Source organism: Prunus avium, chromosome 2, assembly GCF_965620075.1.
Source record: "Prunus avium chromosome 2, drPruAviu1.hap1.1, whole genome shotgun sequence".
NCBI lineage: Eukaryota > Viridiplantae > Streptophyta > Magnoliopsida > Rosales > Rosaceae > Prunus > Prunus avium.
In genome coordinates, this window is record NC_142285.1 from 23,154,967 (window position 1) to 23,176,852 (window position 21,886).

Below are 21,886 nucleotides of genomic sequence, written 5' to 3' on the forward strand. Positions count from 1 at the left end.
CTCAGGCTACAACCAGATATTCACTACCACCCTCGTCCTGCCGAGAAGGGACAGGCTGTAGCCGATCTCATCTCTGAGTTAACCACGTCCGGGGGGCCAGATCCGAAGGATGCCGCCTCCGATTCATCTTCGACGGTACCAGTCGCCCACCCGACCGAAGGAATCTTTAATCCGTCGATTCCCCTTTGGACTCTCTACGTGGACGGTTCGTCCAACCGACAGGGCAGCGGAGCCGGCTTGGTACTCAAGGTCCCTGACCAGACTTCCAATTCCGGACTTCCAACAACGAAGCCGAATATGAAGCTCTGTTGGCAGGCCTTCGGCTCGCTAAAGAAATGGGCGCTCAGCAACTCAGGATCTGTAGCGACTCACAACTTGTCGTCAACCAGATACTGACTGAATTTGAGGCCAAGGACACTTCGATGGTTGCCTACTTGACACACGCTCGCCGATTGCTACACCACTTCACTGCGTACCAAGTTCAACAGATCCCCAGATCCGAGAACAGCCACGCCGATGCTCTATCACGCCTTGCATCGGCGACAACATAGGGCGCCATGTGCCGATCGAGGTCCTCACTCGGCGCAGTACCACCGACCTCGAGGTACATGCCGTTCGGCAGGATCCAAGTTGGATGGATCCTATCCATGCTTACCTCGCCAACGGCACGTTGCCTGACAACAAATCCGAAGCAACGACTATCCGCCGCCGATCGGCACGATACCTCCTTCTGAATCAGATTCTCTATCGGCATGGTCACTCCTTACCATTGCTTCGGTGCATGACCCCGCAGCAAGGAAACTACGTCCTACGAGAGATTCACGAGGGAGCCTGTGGGAACCATTCTGGGGCCCGATCATTGGCTTTCAAGACCATTCGGCAAGGGTACTACTGGCCGACTCTCCATGCCGATGCCACCACCCTGGTCCAGAAGTGCGATCAATGCCAGCGTTTCGGCTCTGTTCCAAAGCTGCCTGCCGAACCACTCTCTCCGATTGTTAGCCCATGGCCCTTTGCCCAATGGGGTTTAGATCTCATCGGCCCTATGCCCCAGGGAAAGGGACAGGTCAAATTCGCCATCGTCGCTGTCGACTACTTTACAAAATGGACCGAAGCCGAAGCTTTGGCAACAATCACTGCAGCCATGGTCGAACATTTCGTATGGAAGAATATTATTTGTCGATTCGGCCTCCCGAACGCAATAATCACCGACAACGGAAAACAATTCGACTCCTCTCAGTTCCGGCACCTATGCCACCGATTTGGCATCAACCTGTTCTTCGCCTCCCCAGCACATCCACAGTCGAACGGCCAAGTCGAAGCCATCAACAAGATCATCAAGAAGTCGCTGAAGAAAAAGCTCGGGATGGCTAAAGGGGCATGGCCCGATCTCCTTCCGGAAGCACTATGGGCCATCAATACCTCCTACCGACGGTCGACTGGCGAGACTCCATTTTCCCTTGCCTTTGGTTCCGAAGCCGTTGTTCCAGTCGAGATGAACGCACCCTCGTGCCGAACGGCATCTTACAAGCCAGAACAAAACGAGGCCCAGCTCACCCTCAACCTGGACCTCATTGAGGAACACCGTTCCCAGGCTCAGCTTTGGAATGCTGCCTACAAACAACGGACTTCCCGCTACTACGACTCGCGCGTCAGACGCCGATCGTTTAAAGTAGGGGACTGGGTACTACGTAAAATCTCCCTCGCCACCAAGGACTCCAACGAAGGCACCCTTGGTCCATCTTGGGAAGGTCTTTACGAAGTTGTCACCATCTGCCGCCCAGGAACTTACCGTTTGCGCGGTACCGATGGTCAAACCCTCGGCCACCCTTGGAATGTAGAACATCTCAAATATTACTACAAGTGAACGCCCCTTCGGTCACCACCTTTGTACACAAAGGCCGTACCTTCGATCGTCACCTTCGGTCATCCACTTTTGTAATCGGTTTATTTTAGAACTCCCTATTTTATACATACGGCATTACCATCCAGCAATATTATATCGAAAATATTCTACATACGACATGCACACATACAGAATTAAGGGACATAGCACATTAACCCGAAACAAACTTAACATTGATACATAAAAGGCCACAGAAGGGCCATTTGTCTTTACACGCCGCCATTCGGCATGTTCAAAATAATTAAAAACACTGAGAAGTCTAAGGGACTTGGGGTTCGGCATCAGCGGCTGCACCTTCACATCCAGGACCGGCATTTGCATCCTCGGCATTGGCCGAGGCTTCGGCATTCGACGCACTGCCTGCGTTTGGCGCAGGGAGGTTCCCTTCCTCCTCACTACTGGATTCGGTGTCGTCGGTTTCCTCGGCCTCGGCATCCTCGCCCTTGTAGGCCTCCACCATCTCTTCGGTCACCCCTTCCGGCAGCGGTGGTGGATCCCGGAGGAAGTTCAGGTTCAGCTTCTTGTCAGCATTGTACCGTTTGACTCGATAGAGGAAGTCGTCACATTGCTCCATGACCTCTTTATCCACCAAACGCGTAAACTCCTCCGACGATCGGTAGTCAGCAACGGCCTTCGCCTTCTCCTCTACCAGCTCCCTGGCATGCGACCGCTCGGCCGCATCCATCGCCACCTCTACCGCTGCCTTAGCCTCATGGGCAGCCACCACGTCCAGCTCGGTCGCCGCCAGCTTCGACGTCAGCTCAGCAATTTTTGCCGCATTCTCTTCGGCACGCTGATCCGCCTCCTGCAGCATCTTTCCGGCATCAGCGATCTTCGAACGGCCCTCTTCAAATCTCTTTTGGTACCGTTCGGCAGCATTCACAGCTCGCTTCGCGCAGAGCCACATGTCCATATTAGCCTGCCACACCAACGGACACATTAGTACATGCCGAATCGAAGTATCCTTGAGAAGCTACAAATCCTACACTTACCGCTGCCTGGAGACAGAAGGCCCGACCGGTTTGTTCACGCAACGTCTTCGTTGACAGTTGCTCCAGCTCAGCCAGCTCCATCTGGGCACCGTCAATCATACAGTTGATGAACGGCACCGCCTTCCGAGGACACGCGATGTTAACCGGTCCCTCCTCCCCCTCCACCTCATCATCAGGGATCAGCACCGAGGTCCCCTCGTTCGGGCCCCTTGGCCGTTTCGGCAACGGCGTCACATCGATGGGACCCTCGATCTGCCGTTTGCCCGTCATTTGGAGGTGGGCCTCCCGAACGACCTCTGCCTCCGCCGCCCTCTTCTCCCTGCGGCGATCAGCCACCGTCTGCTCATCAGCCGACGTCCCTCCCGCTGGCCCTGCCGTCCTCCTCTTCTTCGGCCCAGGGGACCGAACCTTCTTCGTCTTTGACGCCCCTTGCCCCTCTAGACGCCTCCTCGTCGCCTCGCTCATAGGCCTCCGTCCTTCCACTGCAAAACAAAAAAAAACACGAAGTCAGAAAGGAAACGGCAGCATAGGAAAATCGAAAAAACAAACCCTGCCGAACGGCATCTGTTGCGTAGATACAGCTGCACCAAAATGGATTCAGTTGCATCCTCAACTTGTGATACTCGCAAGTGCACGAACCGTTGATAGTTTAGCGTATGTAAGTGCGAAGTCGATTCCACAGGGATTGGTGATTGAATGATCCAATTTAGTTTCCCTACACAAAACAGAAATGAAAAAAAAGAAATAAATACAACAAGGAAGAAAGAAAATACCTCAAGCAAATAAGTTCCCAAGTTCAATTAGATTAACGGATTGATTCTAGCTAATGTATGATTAAGCCATGGTGTTTGGTCATAACCTTGTGTTCCTAATTCCCTAATTTGATCATTTGTTGTCTAACCTAAAATTAAACATTAGGAACCCATTAAGCATAGAAGAACAATTTAAACAACCAAGCATGTATCTAATCCCTGTTGTCGAATGTCCATACATACTCTTCCTATTCATAGTTCAATTCGAATTAAAGCATGGTGTATACTCTTAATTCAAACCAAGATAGCTAACACGCAAGCCCAAATGGTGATCAATCATTCAAACAAGCATATTAACTTATAAGCATAATGAATAAGAACAAAAACCATAATTGAAACTTGGAAACTAATCAAACTTGAAACTAAAGAAAAGAATTTACATAACAATGAAAATTAAAGTAGAACTTGGAAAGACTTAAAGGAAAATTTAGTAAAAGGATTTTTGTTATAATCAATTGAGAACTAGAAAGGAAAACTAAGAGAATTTGAGGGAGAGAAGGGAAGGGAGCTCTAGAGAAGTGTTTGAGAGCTCCCCCCCTTGGGGTGTGTTTACAAGCTTAGAGAACCTCCCTATTTATAGGCCTAAGGAAGTGAAAAATCTGAATTCAATATGGCTAATGCATACAACACTTGTTTTATAAAATCTGAAATGGTTGATGCACTTGTATTAGAAAATTTGAATTGGTTGATGCACTTGACCAATAAATCCCAACAGCAGCCCTAGCTCATCTTCATGTCACCATGACCAAGCTTCCAACCAGAAACAATAGCTCATCCTGAGGTCAGCATGACCAGCAACTTCAAGGGCTTACGAATTGGGCTTCCCTTAAGCAAATTAAGACTTTAAGCACTCAAACGTGAAGTTCAGAATGTCTTCTTTCCAGCCATATATCATTTGGGCAAATCCAAGGTCGGAGGAGGAAGTTAAGGCCAAAACAAATTGCTAACTCATTTTGCGCGCTGATAAAATCCATCCTGAGCATGGCTCTGTGTTTGCTAGGTAACAGACTTCATATTTATCCAATGGGGCTGAATTTTGGATATGTTATAGTACACACCCATTGGAACAACTTTCATGAAGAATGCTGCCTCATCCGAGCTGTGTAGGTTGCTGAAACAAATATTGCAATGTGACCTACGGAACTAGACTTGCAAGGGGCTGTAGCCAAAATGAGTTTGTCTTTAAGCTCTTCATCCATTCATCCAAATTAGGCCTTAACATGCTTGAATTGCATGAATTATGCTCTCTTGCTCTATTTGCCTACAAAACACATAAAGGGAGGCAAATAACTTAGAAATCTAGGAAACTAAGCAAAAGAAGTAAGTAAATAGGGCATGTATATGTATGAAATTATGAGCTTAACAGCATCTCTTACTTTGCCTTTTTTCTTCTTCCTCTTCCTCCTTCACCCTCCGATTGTGTTCGGCCCTACCGATCAGGCCTGCCTTGAACAGATTCCGAAAGTAGAGCAGCTCCTTAAAAAACCGATCTTCTTCGGCAATCTTCGCTCTCACCCTTTCGATTGCTTCAATCTCTCTGATCGGTGCGGCCGGCCGTTTCAAGGACACTGAAACCAAATTACAAACGGTCAGTACTAAAAAAAAAAAAAAAAAAAAAAAAAAAAAAAAAAAATTGACCCTGCCGAACGGCAGGTTCTACCCTACCGACTGTCTGGAAGGACGTAGGAATCCTCCTCTCAACGATAACTCCGGGTGCCGATTCCCAATCACCGGAGACAATCACTCGACGCTTACGCCACGTCTTTTGAGAGCTCGGCACCCCCACCACAAAGTGCCCACGCTGCCCTGCCGAGAGACAGTTGGACTGAACCCACCCTCCATGATCGGCACTCTTTGTCCTCGTCACACTGTACAGCTGGGCGAACTGTTCGTAGCTCGGCTCCCCTTCACCAGCCAAGCTGAACGCCGTGATCGTCCCGAGCAGCGTAATCCAAAAGTTTGGGTTATACTCCCCTGGTGCATAACCGATCGCCGCCAGGATCTTCTGCACCGAATGCCTTAACGGCAGCCGAAGGCCATGCTTAAACACGTCCGTGAAGAAGACCACCCCCTTGTCATTGTCACTAAGCGACTCTAAGGGCTCCGGAATTCGCATCCCTACCGATTCCGGAATATTGTACTCCGACCGAATCTTAGCCAACTCGGATTCGGTTAGTGTGGTCGGCTCTAAGTCATCTACTCCGAACACAGGTTCCGTGGGCTTCGCCATCGGGATCCGTTGCCTACCCCTGACGACCCTCAGCACCCCTTCCCCTGGAACGGCAACAGAGACGCCACCCCCATTGGCCTCACGACCCGACGTCGAAGGCTCACCACCCCCAGGCACTTTCGTTGAAGTGCCCCCAGCCTCGGCACGCTCTCCTGCCCCCTCCACTATCTCACAGCTCGAAGAGCTAGCAGATTCAGAACTCCCACTCCCTTCGGCAGAACTCCCCGAGGACGACTCATCCTCGTATGCCCTCGGACTACGCCTACGCTCGGATTCGGTATCTGACATCTACAAACAACACACGAACGTACACTAAGGGCTATGCTAGAATCCAAATCCTATTCTACCTCCTAAAAACACTATGTTCATGCGTGTTCATGCTCGTTCATACATTGTTCAAACAAAAATTCTTGAAATTCAACACTTTGATCCATGGGAATATGAAAACACGCCAACATACCTTGTTTACACTGTGGCTCAAGCTCGCCGGAAATCGCCTCCGCCTTGTTCAACCTCGCCGGAAATCGCCTGCTCAGCCTTCGCACGGTTGCCGGAAATCGCCTCTCAAAAGCTCTCTTTGCTCTCAAAATTTCCAAGTATTTGAACTCTCGTCTCCTCCTCACATTTATAAAGCCGATCACGCATCAGGATACGAAACGACGCGGCTCTTTACAGCCATGACGACACGTGTCACGCATGCATGGGGGAGACCAAACGTCAGTTGCAACGCTTCCAATCCTCAGAGACGCTTCAACTTGCCGAACGTGGCAGATCTAGCCACCTTCGAGCACAACTCCACTAACCAACGGCAGGCGCACATTGATGAGTTCTCACTCCTCTCGTGCCGAACGGTAGGCGCACATTGATGAGTCTTCACTCACCTCTCGTGCCGAACGGCAGGCGCACATTGATGAGTTCTCACTCACCTCTCGTGCCGAACGGCAGGCGCACGTTGATGAGTCTTCACTCACCTCTCGTGCCGAACGGTAGGCGCACATTGATGAGTCTTCACTCACCTCTCGTGCCAAACGGTAGGCGCACATTGATGAGTCTTCACTCACCTCTCGTGCCGAACGGCAGGCGCACATCGTCGAGTTTTCACTCACATCTCGTGCCGAACGGCCGGCGCACATCGATGAGTTTTCACTCACATCTCGTGCCGAACGGCCGGCGCACATCGATGAGTTTTCACTCACCTCTCGTGCCGAACGACAGCCGCATATTCATGAGTTTTCACTCACCCCTTGCAACAATCGGCACATCATGCCGTCTCTTTTCCAAGCTCACTCCCTTGGGCACTTGGGGGACTACATACCACCATCGGCAACTATGGGACCATTGTGTCCCGGTCAGAATGCCGAATACACATTCAAGTCCCCAACCATGAAGCTTCTCAATCGGCAACTTGGGGGACTACTGTTTGTACCATATCTGACCCTCCACTCGTACAACGACACGTGGATCTTATAAACTCGCCCAAGCACCCAAGGCCTCGGACAATCAGCATAGGCTACTGATGATATTGTCTCAAAGCAGCAAAAGATCATTACAAGCCCAACACAGCCTACAATCGGTATCCCCTACCGATTCTGCGGAATCAACCTCGAAGCACCCGCCTGAAATATCTAAGGACTCGTGTCAACTATTAAGCTCATAATTTCATACATATACATGCCCAAATTTACTTACTTCTTTTGCTTAGTTTCCTAGATTTCTATGTTATTTGCCTCCCTTTGTGTGTTTTGTAGGCCAAAGGAGCATGAGAGCATAATTCATACAATTCAAGCATGTTAAGGCCTAATTTGGATGAAGGGAAGAAGAGCTTAAAGACAAACTCAATTTTGGCTACAGCCCCTGCCAGTCCAGTTTCGTAGGTCATATTTCAAGCTTTGTTTCAGCAACCTACATAGCTCGGATGAGGCAACATTCTTCATGAAAGTTGTTCCAATGGGTGTGTACTATAACATATCCAAAATTCAGCCCCATTGGATAAATATGGAGTCTGTTACCTAGCAAACACAGAGCCATGCTCAGGATGGATTTTATCAGCGCGCAAAATGAGTTAGCAATTTGTTTTGGCCTTAACTTCCTCCTCCGACCTTGGATTGGCCCAAATGATATATGGCTGGAAAGAAGACATTCTGAACTTCAAGTTTGAGTGCTTAAAGTCTTAATTTGCTTAAGGGAAGCCAAATTCGTAAGCCCTTGAAGTTGCTGGTCATGCTGACCTCAGGATGAGCTATTGTTTCTGGTTGGAAGCTTGGTCATGATGAGCTAGGCATGAGCTATTGAGCTGGTTGGAAGCTTGGTCATGGTGACATGAAGATGAGCTAGGGCTGCTGGTGGGATTTATTGGTCAAGTGCATCAACCAATTCAAGATTTTATAATACAAGTGTTGTATGCATTAGCCATATTGAATTCAGATTTTCACTTCCCCTAGGCCTATAAATAGGGATGTTCTCTAAGCTTGTAAACACACCCCAAGGGGGGAGCTCTCAAACACTTCTCTTGAGCTCCCTTCCCTTCTCTCCCTCAAATTCTCTTAGTTTCTCTTTCTAGTTTTCAATTGTTATAATGAGATCTTTGTGCTGAAATTCTCCTTAAGTTTTTCTTAGTTCCACTTTACTTTTCATTATGTAAATTCTATTCTTTAGTTTCAAGTTTGATTAGTTTCCAAGTTTCAATTATGGTTTTTGTTCTTATTCATTATGCTTATAAGTTAATATGCTAGTTTGAATGATTGATCACCATTTAGGCTTGCATGTTAGCTATCTTGGTTTGAATTAAGAGTAGACACCATGCTTTAATTCGAATTGAACTATGAATAGGAAGAGTATGTATGGACATTCGACAACAGGGATTAGATACATGCTTGGTTGTTTAAATTGTTCTTCTATGCTTAATGGGTTCCTAATGCTTAATTTTAGGTTAGACAACAAATGATCAAATTAGGGAATTAGGAACACAAGGTTATGACCAAACACCATGGCTTAATCATACTTTAGCTAGAATCAATCCGTTAATCTAATTGAACTTGGGAACTTATCTGCTTGAGTTAGTTATTTCTTTCTTCCTTGTATTTATTTCCTTTCTTTTTCATTTCTGTTTTGTGTAGGGAAAATGAATTGGATCATTCAATCACCAATCCTCGTGGGATCGACCTCGCACTTACATACGCTATACTACCGAACGGCTCGTGCACTTGCGAGTATCACAAGTTGAGGATGCAGCTTAATCCATTTTGGTGCAGCTGAAATCCACACAACATCAACCTCATAGGGCCTTCCCACGAGTCCCACATCGAAAATGAGTACTAAGAGCACACAAGATGCCCTCTATAAATGAGCCCATTCACTACAATACAGGGGTAAGACTTTTCAGCTTGACTTTTATACTTCTATATGGTCAACAGCAAGAGCTCTTAAAACAACAAACTTACTTCGGCATCGGAGGGTCTTAGGCTGGTTCCACACCGGTTCCATAGACCTTACGAGTCTCGATTTCTTTCTATTCAGGATCGGCATCCAAGGACAGGAAGAATCGGCATCCAACATCCAATCGATCTCTCGATCGTCCATCTCGCTTGTAAGTTGCACTCATCTCCATCTGTTCAGTTTTTAGTGCCAACAGACACTAACAGACCAAACTTTTGTTTTCTTCATATTTTCAGCCAAAGACACCAAAGGCTAGCAAAACAAAATAAATCGACAAACAGAAAAGAAATAAGAACATAAAAAGAGCTATAAACTCAAGGCAATTTGCGAACATGAGCAGGTTTAGTAACAGCCTCAAAAGGAAATCCCTCACGCACAAGAAGCATTGTTGGGACCAACATGAGTCATTCTTGGTGCTATGCTAATCTATAGTCCTTTGCATAGCACACTCCCTCTGTTTAAATTAAATTCACCAAATTATAGAATGGTACTGTACCACCACCTCAGCTGGTGATACTACCACTCAAAATATGTCATGTGTCTTAATTTTTAACAACTCAAACTTCATTTTACAGCAGGAATTCAACCTAATTTTCACCCTTTAAAATAAAATTAAAAAAAATAAGAAAATCAAAAAGAAAAAAATAAAATAAAATAGCAGAGCCACCGCCCACCCCAATACGCCTACCCCGTGCCGCCTGCTCTGGTCGTCGTCCCCTCCCTAGCTTTTATCTCTCACCCTCCATCTCTCTCTCTCTCTCTCTCTCTCTCTCTCTCTCTCTCTCTCTCTCTCTCTCTCTCTCTCTCTCTCTCTCTCTCTCTCTCTGTTGCCCTTCTTTAACTTTCTCAACCTTTCAGCGACTATCCCCTAGATCCATACGTATTTTCTCGTTGATGAAGGTCTCCCTAGCAGATGTGATTCGCGAAGAAGTTTGGGATGGGAGGTGGGTGTATCACAAAGAGGCTACATATCAACCCTAACACAATCCCCAGAACCCTCCAACGCCCTTAGTCTCACGAACGATACACCCCAACTTGATTCTCGAGGGGCCATCAATCATGCTTTATCATGTGACCATCCAAATGCTTATTAGATCCAATACAATACCTAATCTTCTTTGTGATACATTGACAAATCTGGGTGGCGTGGGGTAGGGGTTGGGTTGCTGAGATATTCTCTTTTCTATTTTTCGTTAAAGTTTTTTTTTATTTTTCTAATTTTATTTTAAAGGGTAAAAATTAGGATGAATCTGTAAAAGAACCATAAAGTTCAATAAAGAAACCATTTATAGATCTTCAAACTAACCCACCAAAAAATGTAATTTCAATCTAAAATTGCATACCAAGTGGATCTTGAGAGCTAATTCAACTAAAAACCTGCAGCATGAAATCCAGAAAATAATAGGCTAAACAACAAAATAGAAGTGAAAAAAAAAAAATGAAACACAATCAAGGAATGGCGTTGCTAGAGTGTGGGGGTTTCAGTGGATGTTAAATTTGTGATGAGATTGGGTCTAAGATTTGAATATACACCAATAAGACATCATACCTGGGTTGAGATGAGATAAAAGATGTCGCGCGCAGTTTCCATCAAGATGTCGTCACTATCGACAGACAGAGGAGAGCTGAGCAATCTGTATATAGGAGGAAGACTCAGTCAACGCCTTCGAGAAATAAAATATAAATGAGATTTACCTGCTACTTGTAACAGTTTTTAAAAAAATGGCGCACCGGTGGCACCGTAGACGTTGCCCTTGTTAGAGACCATGTCGGATTGTATTCGTATTGAAAAATTGAAAACTCCCATGGGCCATGACAAAACATGCATAGAGCCCAACCTGGCCATTTTCGTGGGTTACAAAAATGATATTGGCCCTAGAATCTTTTAAGATCCCCTCATTAATCTTGGACCCAGTGCGACAAACAAAATATGATATTGGCCCTAGAAATTTTTTTCCTATGTGACTCGCGGGTCTTGGGGTCTTGATTAAGTTTTTCCTTCATTTTTATTTTTATTCAACACTAATAATATTGGCTAATGATTACTTTTCAAAATAAGAATAAGAATAATAATAATATTGGCTAACAAAATCAAACATAAAATCTCGATTGCTTATAACGTGTCCTTTTTGCTGTCGTAAAGTTGCATAATGTAGTGTAAACAAAAATTTTCCGAAGGTAAATGCTCTACCACCAAAGTCATAAAGTCCAAATTTTCCGTAATTTTGGAGCAGAACGAGGGCTAAGAAGACTAAAATGAGAAGAAATGATTGTACAAAAAAGTAATAAAACATAAAAATGTTGCTTGCACGAATCAAGACTACACAAAAAAAAAATGCCAACGATTGAACTAAAAATAAAAGAGTGAAACAGGAGAAAAGACCAGTCTTACACATAGCTTCTTCAAGGATACTAATTATGCAACTACAAAAGAACAATCCGAAAAGGCTGGCACTCACTCAGCCTATGGTTGAAGCTTCTAAAGGGTAGGAAGGAGTTGGCCAATGTAATAGTAGTAACTAAAACATAAAATAAACGTTCTTCTGGCAAGAATTTATAATGACCTTGCCCTGCTGCAACCACTTCTGCCCGTCATTAATGTTTAGCCTTGGCTTCAGCTTTCTTATGTGACTTGGCCTTCATCTAATAACCAAATGAAGAACGTAAATAAACATCTATACAATGCAAGAAAAGTTCAAGGCAAAAGCAAGTGAAGGTGCTCTCTCATTCTTAATTTTTTCTCAAGGCAAAGAAAATGAAGGAGAGGAAAAGTTCAACGTATCTACTTTTAAAAGTATCTGAAAATTCCAAAACACATCTGCAAAACTAAAAATCCTGAATTTCAGAGAACTCTGAAACTTCGGAATTGAATTGGCATATCGGAATCCAGAAATTTTGGACTTGAAATCAAAAGCGCATTTGGAATTCTGAAAGCAGTTTCAAAGAACCCGTTCAGGCCTCGTAGTAGGACTTAGGATTGAGACCTAAATACTATGAAACAGGCTGATATTATGCAAAAGAGGCATATCACCAATTGTCAGTTCTCAACCACCAGCTCATTTTACTTTGCAAGAGCAATTAAAAGGGCCATAAAATCAAGGGAAGTGATGCCTAGAAATCTCCTCACATGAAAAGGCCTAAAATCAACAACAACAACCAAACTGAAGCATATAAAATTAAATCTGCCAATGATTATAGCATGCAATATATATATAAGACCAGAACCACAGAAACAATAGACAAGTTGAAATGGCAAAGGGAACAAAGATTACTTTCAACAAGAAAATGTAGGAATAAAATCCTCTGTATGCAAATCTTTGTACAAAAGCTGAAGCATTTTTAAATCCCAATTCCCAAAGCAATAGCATTGAATTGCTAAGAAGAACATGAAGAAGCAGACATGGAAACAAGATCGTCAATCAGTTCGAAATATACTCATATACAATAAGTAATTTTTAGCAAATATAGTATTCAATATGAACGAAGTCAAATCGAAGGAGATCATGAAGCACCTTGAGAACCCTGAGCTTCACGCTTCCATAAACCCAGACATAAAGTGAAGGCCGACGCAAGAGCAACCTATTAAACATTTAAAAGTTAAATAAAGAAACTTTACGATCACATTCCTCGACAAAAGAGATCAGAGGGAAAGAAAAGGAGTGTACCAAGGTGAGGGTGCTGGTACCAGAGAAAGGGTCGGGAGGAGGTGCCATTGGATTTGGTGATGAAAATCTCAGCTTAACTCGTCAAGTGCTTGTGGCAAAAACTGTTGGTTTTGCAAGGCATTGTAAACATGTTTGAGTTGATATTAGTCCCACATTAGAAAAATAGAGTTCTTTGGAGGTTTTATAAGACTTAATCTTTGAAATAAAATAGTTTAGGCCAAAAACTTACTTTTTGATGCTAAAGTTTATATAAAATTATTTGTATTTTTCATTTTATGGACTGTATGGCCTACATTATCTCTCTTATTAGGGGTGCGCACAATTTCGGGTCAACAGTAAACTGAATCGTCCAATCTGATCATAAATTTGTGGGTTTTGGGTTTGAAAAATTATAAATTTATAGGAATTGGGTTATGGATTGGAATTAAAAGTTGAAAATTGGCACTGTTAATTTTGCCACAGAATTCTCATAGGTTTAATATTTGCTTTTCCAAATACCATGATCTTTTTGGGATTTCACTGATTCGTGGCTCTTTGTGTTTTTTCTGGTTAGTGTAGGAAATTTCTCTTTCTGGAGTCAGATTCCAGAGCTGTTGAAGGGAAATTCGTAGTCGAGCAACCGATGTTCATGATAAGGAAACGGGAATCAAGATTACCAAGAAGGATTGGGAAAAGTTGAATGTACAATTGCTTCATACAACAATTTTCCTACTGCTGCTGGATTGGCTTCCTCAGCAGCTGGTTTTGCTTGTCTTGGTAACGGATAATACCCTATTTTAGATCATATTATTGTTAATTTGTTATATGATTAGTGCCTTAACTTTGAGAACTCATGACTGTGTTAATAATGTTACTTGGGTACTGGATTAATCATTCTTTGCCAATAGATAGTAGTTAAGCAATGAGCATATCATAGCTAAGCCTCTGTTTCTACTTGCAGTTTTTGCCCTCGCAAAGTTAATGAATGCGAATGAAGATCACAGCCAGCTTTCTGCTATTGCAAAAAATCTGAGATTTTAATTAGCCATCGCAATCTAACTACGTTTTACAGAATACTTAACACAATAGTGAGTGCTGATATCGACCCTGAAGAACATCTCCTTGACAGTAGCTTAATTGATTTTGATAGAGCAAGCCTCCTTTATGCCATTGGGAATAATAATGTCATTGATCTGCCCCCCTACATTTTCCGAGGCATCTGTCTGGCTGCAACCCCAGACGACTACTACAAAACTCATTCCCGGCCTTTTGGATCGTTGATCTCTAGGTTTGCCATGGCGTCTAAAGTGCAAATTGATCCTACGGATCAGCTTAAACAACCTATGCCACCTATCAACAAGATGATGTTTCATAATGATGAGACAGATGAAACAAGTGAAGAATCTGTTGTTGCATTTACCCCTCCTCCTGCACCTGCTTTGGAGCCAAGTCCTCCACAGCTTAATCAGCCTCCTCTGGCCCAGATAAAGAGCTTTGAGAAGTTTTCTATAGAGCTGAGAAAGCGCATGGCCCGACTTGCCAATGAGGTCGTTAAGCTCACCGGTTGCATGCATTTGGGCATCCCGTTGAAAGAGCCAGGTACAGGTCAGTCTAATGTTGAGCTTGCTTTAGTTTATAAATTATATGTGTTTTTGGTCCTTTTCAGCTTTGTTAAACCCTGTCTTCAACTTTCATTTCTAATCCATTGATTATCAATGAAATGTTAGGTTTTTGTTTCCATTTGTTTATTCAGTTGTTCTTCTTTTATATCCTCTCATTGGTTTCTGTTCCTCTGTCTTATGATTTTCCACTTCCACTTATCACTCCCTTGTCATAAACACTTGTACTACAAGATGGTGATCTGAAGTTTGCCATAAGCTTAAATAAAGACGATGTAGCGAGCACCATAAGCTTCAATAGAATTTTCCTAGTTCTAGGCTTAACTATATTTTTTATCTAAAGGACCTCTGAGTTGACTGCAGGAACTGATTCACCTTAATACTGTAAAAGAATTTTCCCTTGAATTGCTTTTGGTGTGCAGCTGGTAAGAAAATTTCGGCTTGCATCCAAATAAGGAAGGGAAAAAAGATCCATTGCCACAAGCAATTGGTGTGGCGGCAGACTCACGAAAGGAGTTTTCAGCAAGTCAAATGAATCCGCAACTCAGAGGGGAGGATGTACTTGCAGTGGTCTCAAAGATACCGAACCTCAGTAGATTGGAAGTTTTGAAGGCCGTACACATATTATTGAATACTAATCCAGAAGAGTTCTTTCTACTCAAATATCTTCCTGATGATGAGAAGACAGAGTGGATACTACTGCTTATTAGTCAATCATGAATCTAACTTTCTTGATAAATAATACTGAGCCAATTATTTCCCAGGGGTTTAAACTTTTGAATAGAGAGTCACTTATCAGCATCTCTCTCTCTCTCTCTCTCTCTCTCTCAGAGTCATAGATCCAGTATTAGGAGTGATCTTGCTTTTTATTCTTTTCATATACAATATTATTTAGGCTTATTATCACAAAACATCCCTGACATTTGCGAAATTATCACATTGCATCTCTAACGTTTTTTTGTATCATTAATGGTCCTAACGTTAATACAGTTACTCTTAAATAGTCCCTCTGTCAAAAAAACCGTTAAATCCAATGGTATAATCGTCAAATCAATCCAAAACTATAATTTTTTTTCCTTCCCTTCTCTCTTTCTTTCTTTCTTCTTTCTTCTTTCTCTCCACCTGGCCCCGCTCACTCTTTTTCTTTCTTTCTTTTTTCCTTCCCTTCTCTCTCTCTCTCTCTCTCTAGCCACCCAAACCACCACCCCGACCACCAAAGCCACCACCGTGGGATCTTATATCCCTGCCCCTCTCTCTACTCTGTCTGTAACTCTCTCCCTGCCCCCTCCCACAGCCCACCAACCCATCCACTCTAGCCACCCAAACCACCACCTCGACCTCCATAACCACCACCGTGGGATCTTATACCCCTGCCCCTCTATGTACTTTCTTTGCAACTCTCTCCCTGCCCCATTCCACAGCCCACCAACCCAGCACTCTAGCCACCCAAATCACCACCCCGAGAGAAGGAAAGAGGAAGAAAAAAGAGAGAAGGAAAGAAGAAAAATGAGGAACAAAGAAGGAAAGAAGAAAAAAAAAAGGGGAGAGAAAGAAGAAACAGCGAAGGAAAAGAAGAAGAAAAGAGGAGGAAAGAGAGGAGAAAAAAAAAAAGAGAAACATAGAGAGAGAGAAGGGAAGGAAAAAAAATATATTATAATTTTGGATCGATTTGACGATTATACCCCTAGATTTAACGGTTTTTTTGACAGAAGGACTATTTAAGAGTACCTGTATTAACGTTAGGGACCATTAATTATACAAAAAAACGTTAGGGATGCAATGTGATAATTTCGCAAACGTCAGGGACGTTTTGTGATAATAAGCCTATTATTTATATTCTTTCTTTTACACACACTGAGCTTCTTGACTTGTTATGGGCTTTTAATCATGCTTCAAAGAGATACCTTAAATCCATTTATATATCGTCTTTATTTATTTATTTCTCTTGTTTGAGAGGAGGTCTTGGGTTTCATTATAGGTTTTTTTTTTTTTGTAATTCACATATATAAATTGAATGAGTTTCAATAAGAAATTGTAGCCGATTACTTCAATATACAGAAGGCTGTCTCATCTGAAAGCAAAGCACAAGTGTGTGTGCTTGTTGCGTAGATTTAGCTCCACCAAAATGGATTAAGCTGCATCCTCAACTTGTGATACTCGCAAGTGCACGAACCGTTGGTAGTATAGCATATGTAAGTGCGAGGTCGATTCCACAGGGATTGGTGATTGAATGATCCAATTTAGTTTCCCTACACAAAATAGAAACAAAAACAAAGAACATAAAACAAGGAAGAAAGAAATAAGTAACTCAAGCAAATAAGTTCCCAAGTTCAATTTAGATTAATGGATTGATTCTAGCTAAAGTATGATTAAGCCATGGTGTGTGGTCATAACCTTGTGTTCCTAATTCCCTAATTTGATCATTTGTTGTCTAACCTAAAATTAAGCATTAGGAACCCATTAAGCATAGAAGAACATTTTAAACAACCAAGTATGTATCTAATCCCTGTTGTCGAATGTCCATACATACTCTTCCTATTCATAGTTCAATTCGAATTAAAGCATGGTGTATACTCTTAATTCAAACCAAGATAGCTAACATGCAAGCCTAAATGGTGATCAATCATTCAAACTAGCATATTAACTTATAAGCATAATGAATAAGAACAAAAACCATAATTGAAACTTGGAAACTAATTCAACTTGAAAACTTAAGAAAAGAATTTACATAACAAAGAAAAATAAATTACAACTAAGAAAACATTAAGGAAACTAAGAGAACTTTGAGGAAGAAAGGAAGTGTTTGAGAACTTTGAGGAGGGAGAAGAAAGTGTTTGGGAACTTTAGAGAATTTTGGAAGGACATGTGTTTGAGAGCTTTGAGGATTTTGGAAGGGAATGTGTTTAAGACATGGGGAATTTGGAAGAGAGTGTTTAGGAACTTTGAGAATTTGGAAGAGAGTGGTTGAGAACTTGGAGGATGTTTGTGAACTTGGAGAATTTGAGAACTTAGGGAAGGAAGAGAAATGTGTTTGTGAAGTGTTTGAGACATGGAGACTTTTGGAAGAGAAGGGAAGTAGAGAGATGTTTGAGAACTTTGAGGATTTTGGAAGAACATGTGTTTGAAAGCTTTAGAGAATTTGATGAAGGAAATGGGAGAAGTGTTTGGGAAGTGTTTGGAGAAGAGAGTATTTGAAGAATTTAGAAGAAGAGAAAGGAAAAGTGTTTGATATTTAGTACAAAGAAATTTTAATAGAATGATCTTATTACAACAATTGAGAACTACAAAGGGAAACTAAGAGAATTTGAGGGAGAGAAGGGAAGGGAGCTCTAGAGAAGTGCTTGAGAGCTCCCCCCCTTGGGGTGTGTTTACAAGCTTGGGAAACCTCACTATATATAGGCCTAAGGAAGCTGAAAATCTGAATTAAGTATGGCTAATGCATACAACACTTGTTTTATAAAATCTGAAATGGTTGATGCACTTCACTAATGCATACAACACTTCCATTATAAAATCTGAAATGGTTGATGCACTTCACTAATAAATCCCACCAGCAGCCCTAGCTCATCTTCATGTCACCATGACCAAGCTTCCAACCAGAAATGATAGCTCATACCTAGCTCACCATGACCAAGCATCCAACCAGCACATGCTGAGGTCAGCATGACCAGCAACTTCAAGGGCTTACAACTTGGGCTTCTCTTAATCAAATTAGGACTTTAAGCACTCTAAATTGAAGTTCAGAATGTCTTCTTTCCAGCCATATGTTATTTGGGCCAATCCAAGGTCGGAGGAAGAAGTTAAGGCCGAAACAAATTGCTAACTCATTTTCCGCGCTGATAAGATCCATCCTGAGCATGGTTCTGTGTTTGCTAGGTAACGGACTCCAGATTTATCCAATGGGGCTGAATTTTGGATATGTTATAGTACACACCAATTGGAGCAACTTTCATGAAGAATGTGGCCTCATCCGAGCTATGTAGGTTGCTGAAACAAAGCTTGCAATATGACCTACGGAACTGGACTGGCAGGGGGCTGTAGCCATAATGAATTTGTCTTTAAGCTCTTCATCAATTCATCCAAATTAGGCCTTAACATGCTTGAATTGCATGAATTATGTTCTCCAAAGCCATCATTGTTACCTAAAGCTCAATTAACTGAAAGATAAACACAAAAAGGATTAAAAGCACAAGTTTAACTCAAAAACATAACCAAATCATAAGCTAGAAGGGTAAGAAATAATATACAATTATGAACCGATCAAATACCCCCAAACCTAGATTTTGCTAGTCCTCGAGCAAAACAAAAGGAAAACGAAGAAAAATAAAACAAAATAAGAAGACCACTTTCGTAGGTAACTCGATTGCATTGAGCGTATGCAACAAGCCTTTAAACCTCTAGGCATCCCTAGTAGGAGGAGTTGTGTCTCCTGAGGGTTTAACAGTTACGATACCCACAAACGTTTTTCTAACTCTACAAAACAAAATGGTTAGAAAACTTATTAGATTTGTTAGTCCTTAAGAAAAACAAAAAACAAAAAACAAAAACAAAACAAAAACAAAAACGTTAACCTTCCAACCGAACAGAAATTTTAAACTTCATAGACATGGCTCAACAAGGAACAAAACAAGCACTAAGGAAGTTCCAAACATTATTCAAGTGCTACCACAATCTCAAAAAAATCATGCTCAAGGTGTGTGTGTGAAATAGCCATGAAGATACAACTCATGCTTCTCAAACAACGATATGAATTCCTGCAAGAATGAACACAAGTTTACCAAGCTAAACCAAAATCAATAGGACTTTACTCATGGATGTAATGTAATGGTTAGAAAAGGAATGGATATTGGAACACAAAGTCTAAGGAACAAAGTAGAGCATATCATGTAAACAAGATCATTGACATTTGAAATGTAAGGCACATAAATTGAAAAGTTCACAATACCAGATTTTGCAATTGAATCACTTCACAATTTGATTTTGACATTTACACACTTTGTATAAAATTTGGCCCAATTTTGCGGCTCTTTACCCTAGATCACCTTGATTTCTCCTTATATCACCCTAGGGTCGTGACTACATTGGCCACACTTCTTTTCTCTTTTTCTTTTGATTTTTATAGCTCATTTATTGCCTTGAATACATTACAATCTCAAATACAATCATACTCTACATGTCCCCTAGATGGTAGGATGTTTAATGGATGATAAAGTGATAGAAAGAAATGGCTAAGTGTTTGGGCACAAAAGGGTTTACAATGGAATATGTATTGTATGGGTTGATGGAGGAAAAAGAAAGAGGCTTAACAAAGATGGCCTAAATCATATCTTAGTTATAACTTAACATTCTAGTGAATCACACAAGCAAAAAAAATGCATACAATTGGGTAAGACATGCAAGAGGTGTATAGTCATGGCTTAGGTGCATAGAAAGCTCAAGAATAATTATGTGAGACTTAGCTAGCAAAAGAATAAGATTCAGACCTAACACAATGCTTATCAAATTCCTAAGAGCCATATTAGAAGTTAGACTCAAGATTTATCATTGGTGTGGGAAGGAAAACTGAAAATGACTCAAAGAAAAGAAACAGAAAAGAAAAACGAGAGGTTTCAAATTGCAAATTGAATATTTTTTTTTTTTAAATTTATTAAAACACACAAATATACAAGTAACTCAAGGATGACCAGTTAAGGGCCTCAGAAAACACAGCCAGGGGATCCGGGAAGGTTGGAGGGGTCACAATGGTCCCGCTTAAAACCCAAACTTCTTAGACACCGAAGGTGTCGCCTAAAGAACTCCTAGACACTGTATTGACGGAGACGCTCACTGGAGTTACCACGAGTCAGCTTATATAAAAAATCTTTTTAATTTTTTTTTTTATATAAAAGAAACATAAACTTAAAATTACTAAAATAAAAACAAAACAAGTAAAGAGAAAGGATCGAAATACTTCCCCTTGAAGCGATTTAGGTCGAGCGTGATGCATTTGGAGGTCGCGACTTCTCCCACTACTCCACACTTCCTATCTTTGAAATTGCCTTCTTTCTCCATTTTTATTGAGCTATTTACATTGCTAAAACAAACACATACAAAAACTTGAAACGGAATTAAAGGATTACGAAATATAAAAAAACTAAAAATGAAAGGGAAAAATCAACACAAGTCCAATTCCATGCTTCAAAGCAACAAGCACCAATGGGTTGTGTAAGCTGGGACTTAAACCCAGTTCTCTTGCTTGTTGGGCAATTGTCCTTTTCTGTTGGACTACAAACACAACTTGTCCATTAACGTCATTAACTTTAAAACTTGAAATTGTCTAGTTAAGAAAAAAAAATAAAGTAGGAAAGCCAAATAGAATCAAACAATGTTACCGATCCCCGGCAACGGCGCCAAAAACTTGTTGCGTAGATTTAGCTCCACCAAAATGGATTAAGCTGCATCCTCAACTTGTGATACTCGCAAGTGCACGAACCGTTGGTAGTATAGCATATGTAAGTGCGAGGTCGATTCCACAGGGATTGGTGATTGAATGATCCAATTTAGTTTCCCTACACAAAATAGAAACAAAAACAAAGAACATAAAACAAGGAAGAAAGAAATAAGTAACTCAAGCAAATAAGTTCCCAAGTTCAATTTAGATTAATGGATTGATTCTAGCTAAAGTATGATTAAGCCATGGTGTGTGGTCATAACCTTGTGTTCCTAATTCCCTAATTTGATCATTTGTTGTCTAACCTAAAATTAAGCATTAGGAACCCATTAAGCATAGAAGAACATTTTAAACAACCAAGTATGTATCTAATCCCTGTTGTCGAATGTCCATACATACTCTTCCTATTCATAGTTCAATTCGAATTAAAGCATGGTGTATACTCTTAATTCAAACCAAGATAGCTAACATGCAAGCCTAAATGGTGATCAATCATTCAAACTAGCATATTAACTTATAAGCATAATGAATAAGAACAAAAACCATAATTGAAACTTGGAAACTAATTCAACTTGAAAACTTAAGAAAAGAATTTACATAACAAAGAAAAATAAATTACAACTAAGAAAACATTAAGGAAACTAAGAGAACTTTGAGGAAGAAAGGAAGTGTTTGAGAACTTTGAGGAGGGAGAAGAAAGTGTTTGGGAACTTTAGAGAATTTTGGAAGGACATGTGTTTGAGAGCTTTGAGGATTTTGGAAGGGAATGTGTTTAAGACATGGGGAATTTGGAAGAGAGTGTTTAGGAACTTTGAGAA

At 41.7% G+C, this 21,886-nt stretch overlaps 2 protein-coding genes and 1 pseudogene across 4 annotated transcripts; 1 reads left to right on the forward strand and 2 right to left on the reverse strand.

The window, feature by feature from the left end:
• Window positions 1-532: 532 nt before the first annotated feature.
• Window positions 533-11,038, reverse strand: LOC148296648 (uncharacterized). Of its 2 annotated transcripts, none has more exons than XM_088248062.1 (4): window positions 10,925-11,038; window positions 9,381-9,627; window positions 2,899-3,380; window positions 533-2,825 (listed from the first exon to the last, which is right to left on the reverse strand). In XM_088248062.1, exons 2-4 carry the CDS (start codon window positions 9,517-9,519, stop codon window positions 2,166-2,168), a joined length of 1,281 nt encoding a protein of 426 aa, XP_088104188.1. In that variant the 5' UTR covers window positions 9,520-9,627; window positions 10,925-11,038; the 3' UTR covers window positions 533-2,165. The 2 variants fall into 2 exon arrangements, with proteins under 2 accessions (XP_088104188.1, XP_088104189.1); XM_088248063.1 differs by lacking the exon at window positions 9,381-9,627 and adding an exon at window positions 3,538-3,613 and having other exon boundaries at window positions 10,925-11,032.
• A 723-nt stretch (window positions 11,039-11,761) lies between these two features.
• LOC148296649 (uncharacterized) lies at window positions 11,762-13,177 on the reverse strand (annotated as a pseudogene).
• Window positions 13,178-13,348: 171 nt separating this feature from the next.
• On the forward strand, window positions 13,349-15,432 carry LOC110754966 (uncharacterized). Of its 2 annotated transcripts, none has more exons than XR_015834066.1 (3): window positions 13,349-13,796; window positions 13,981-14,618; window positions 15,061-15,432. XR_015834066.1 is itself a non-coding variant. In XM_088249522.1 (3 exons), the coding sequence occupies exons 2-3, from the start codon at window positions 14,315-14,317 to the stop codon at window positions 15,171-15,173; spliced, it is 423 nt and encodes a 140-aa protein (XP_088105648.1). In that variant the 5' UTR covers window positions 13,349-13,796; window positions 13,981-14,314; the 3' UTR covers window positions 15,174-15,432. The 2 variants fall into 2 exon arrangements, 1 of the variants encoding a protein (XP_088105648.1); XM_088249522.1 differs by having other exon boundaries at window positions 13,981-14,624.
• Window positions 15,433-21,886: the final 6,454 nt, after the last annotated feature.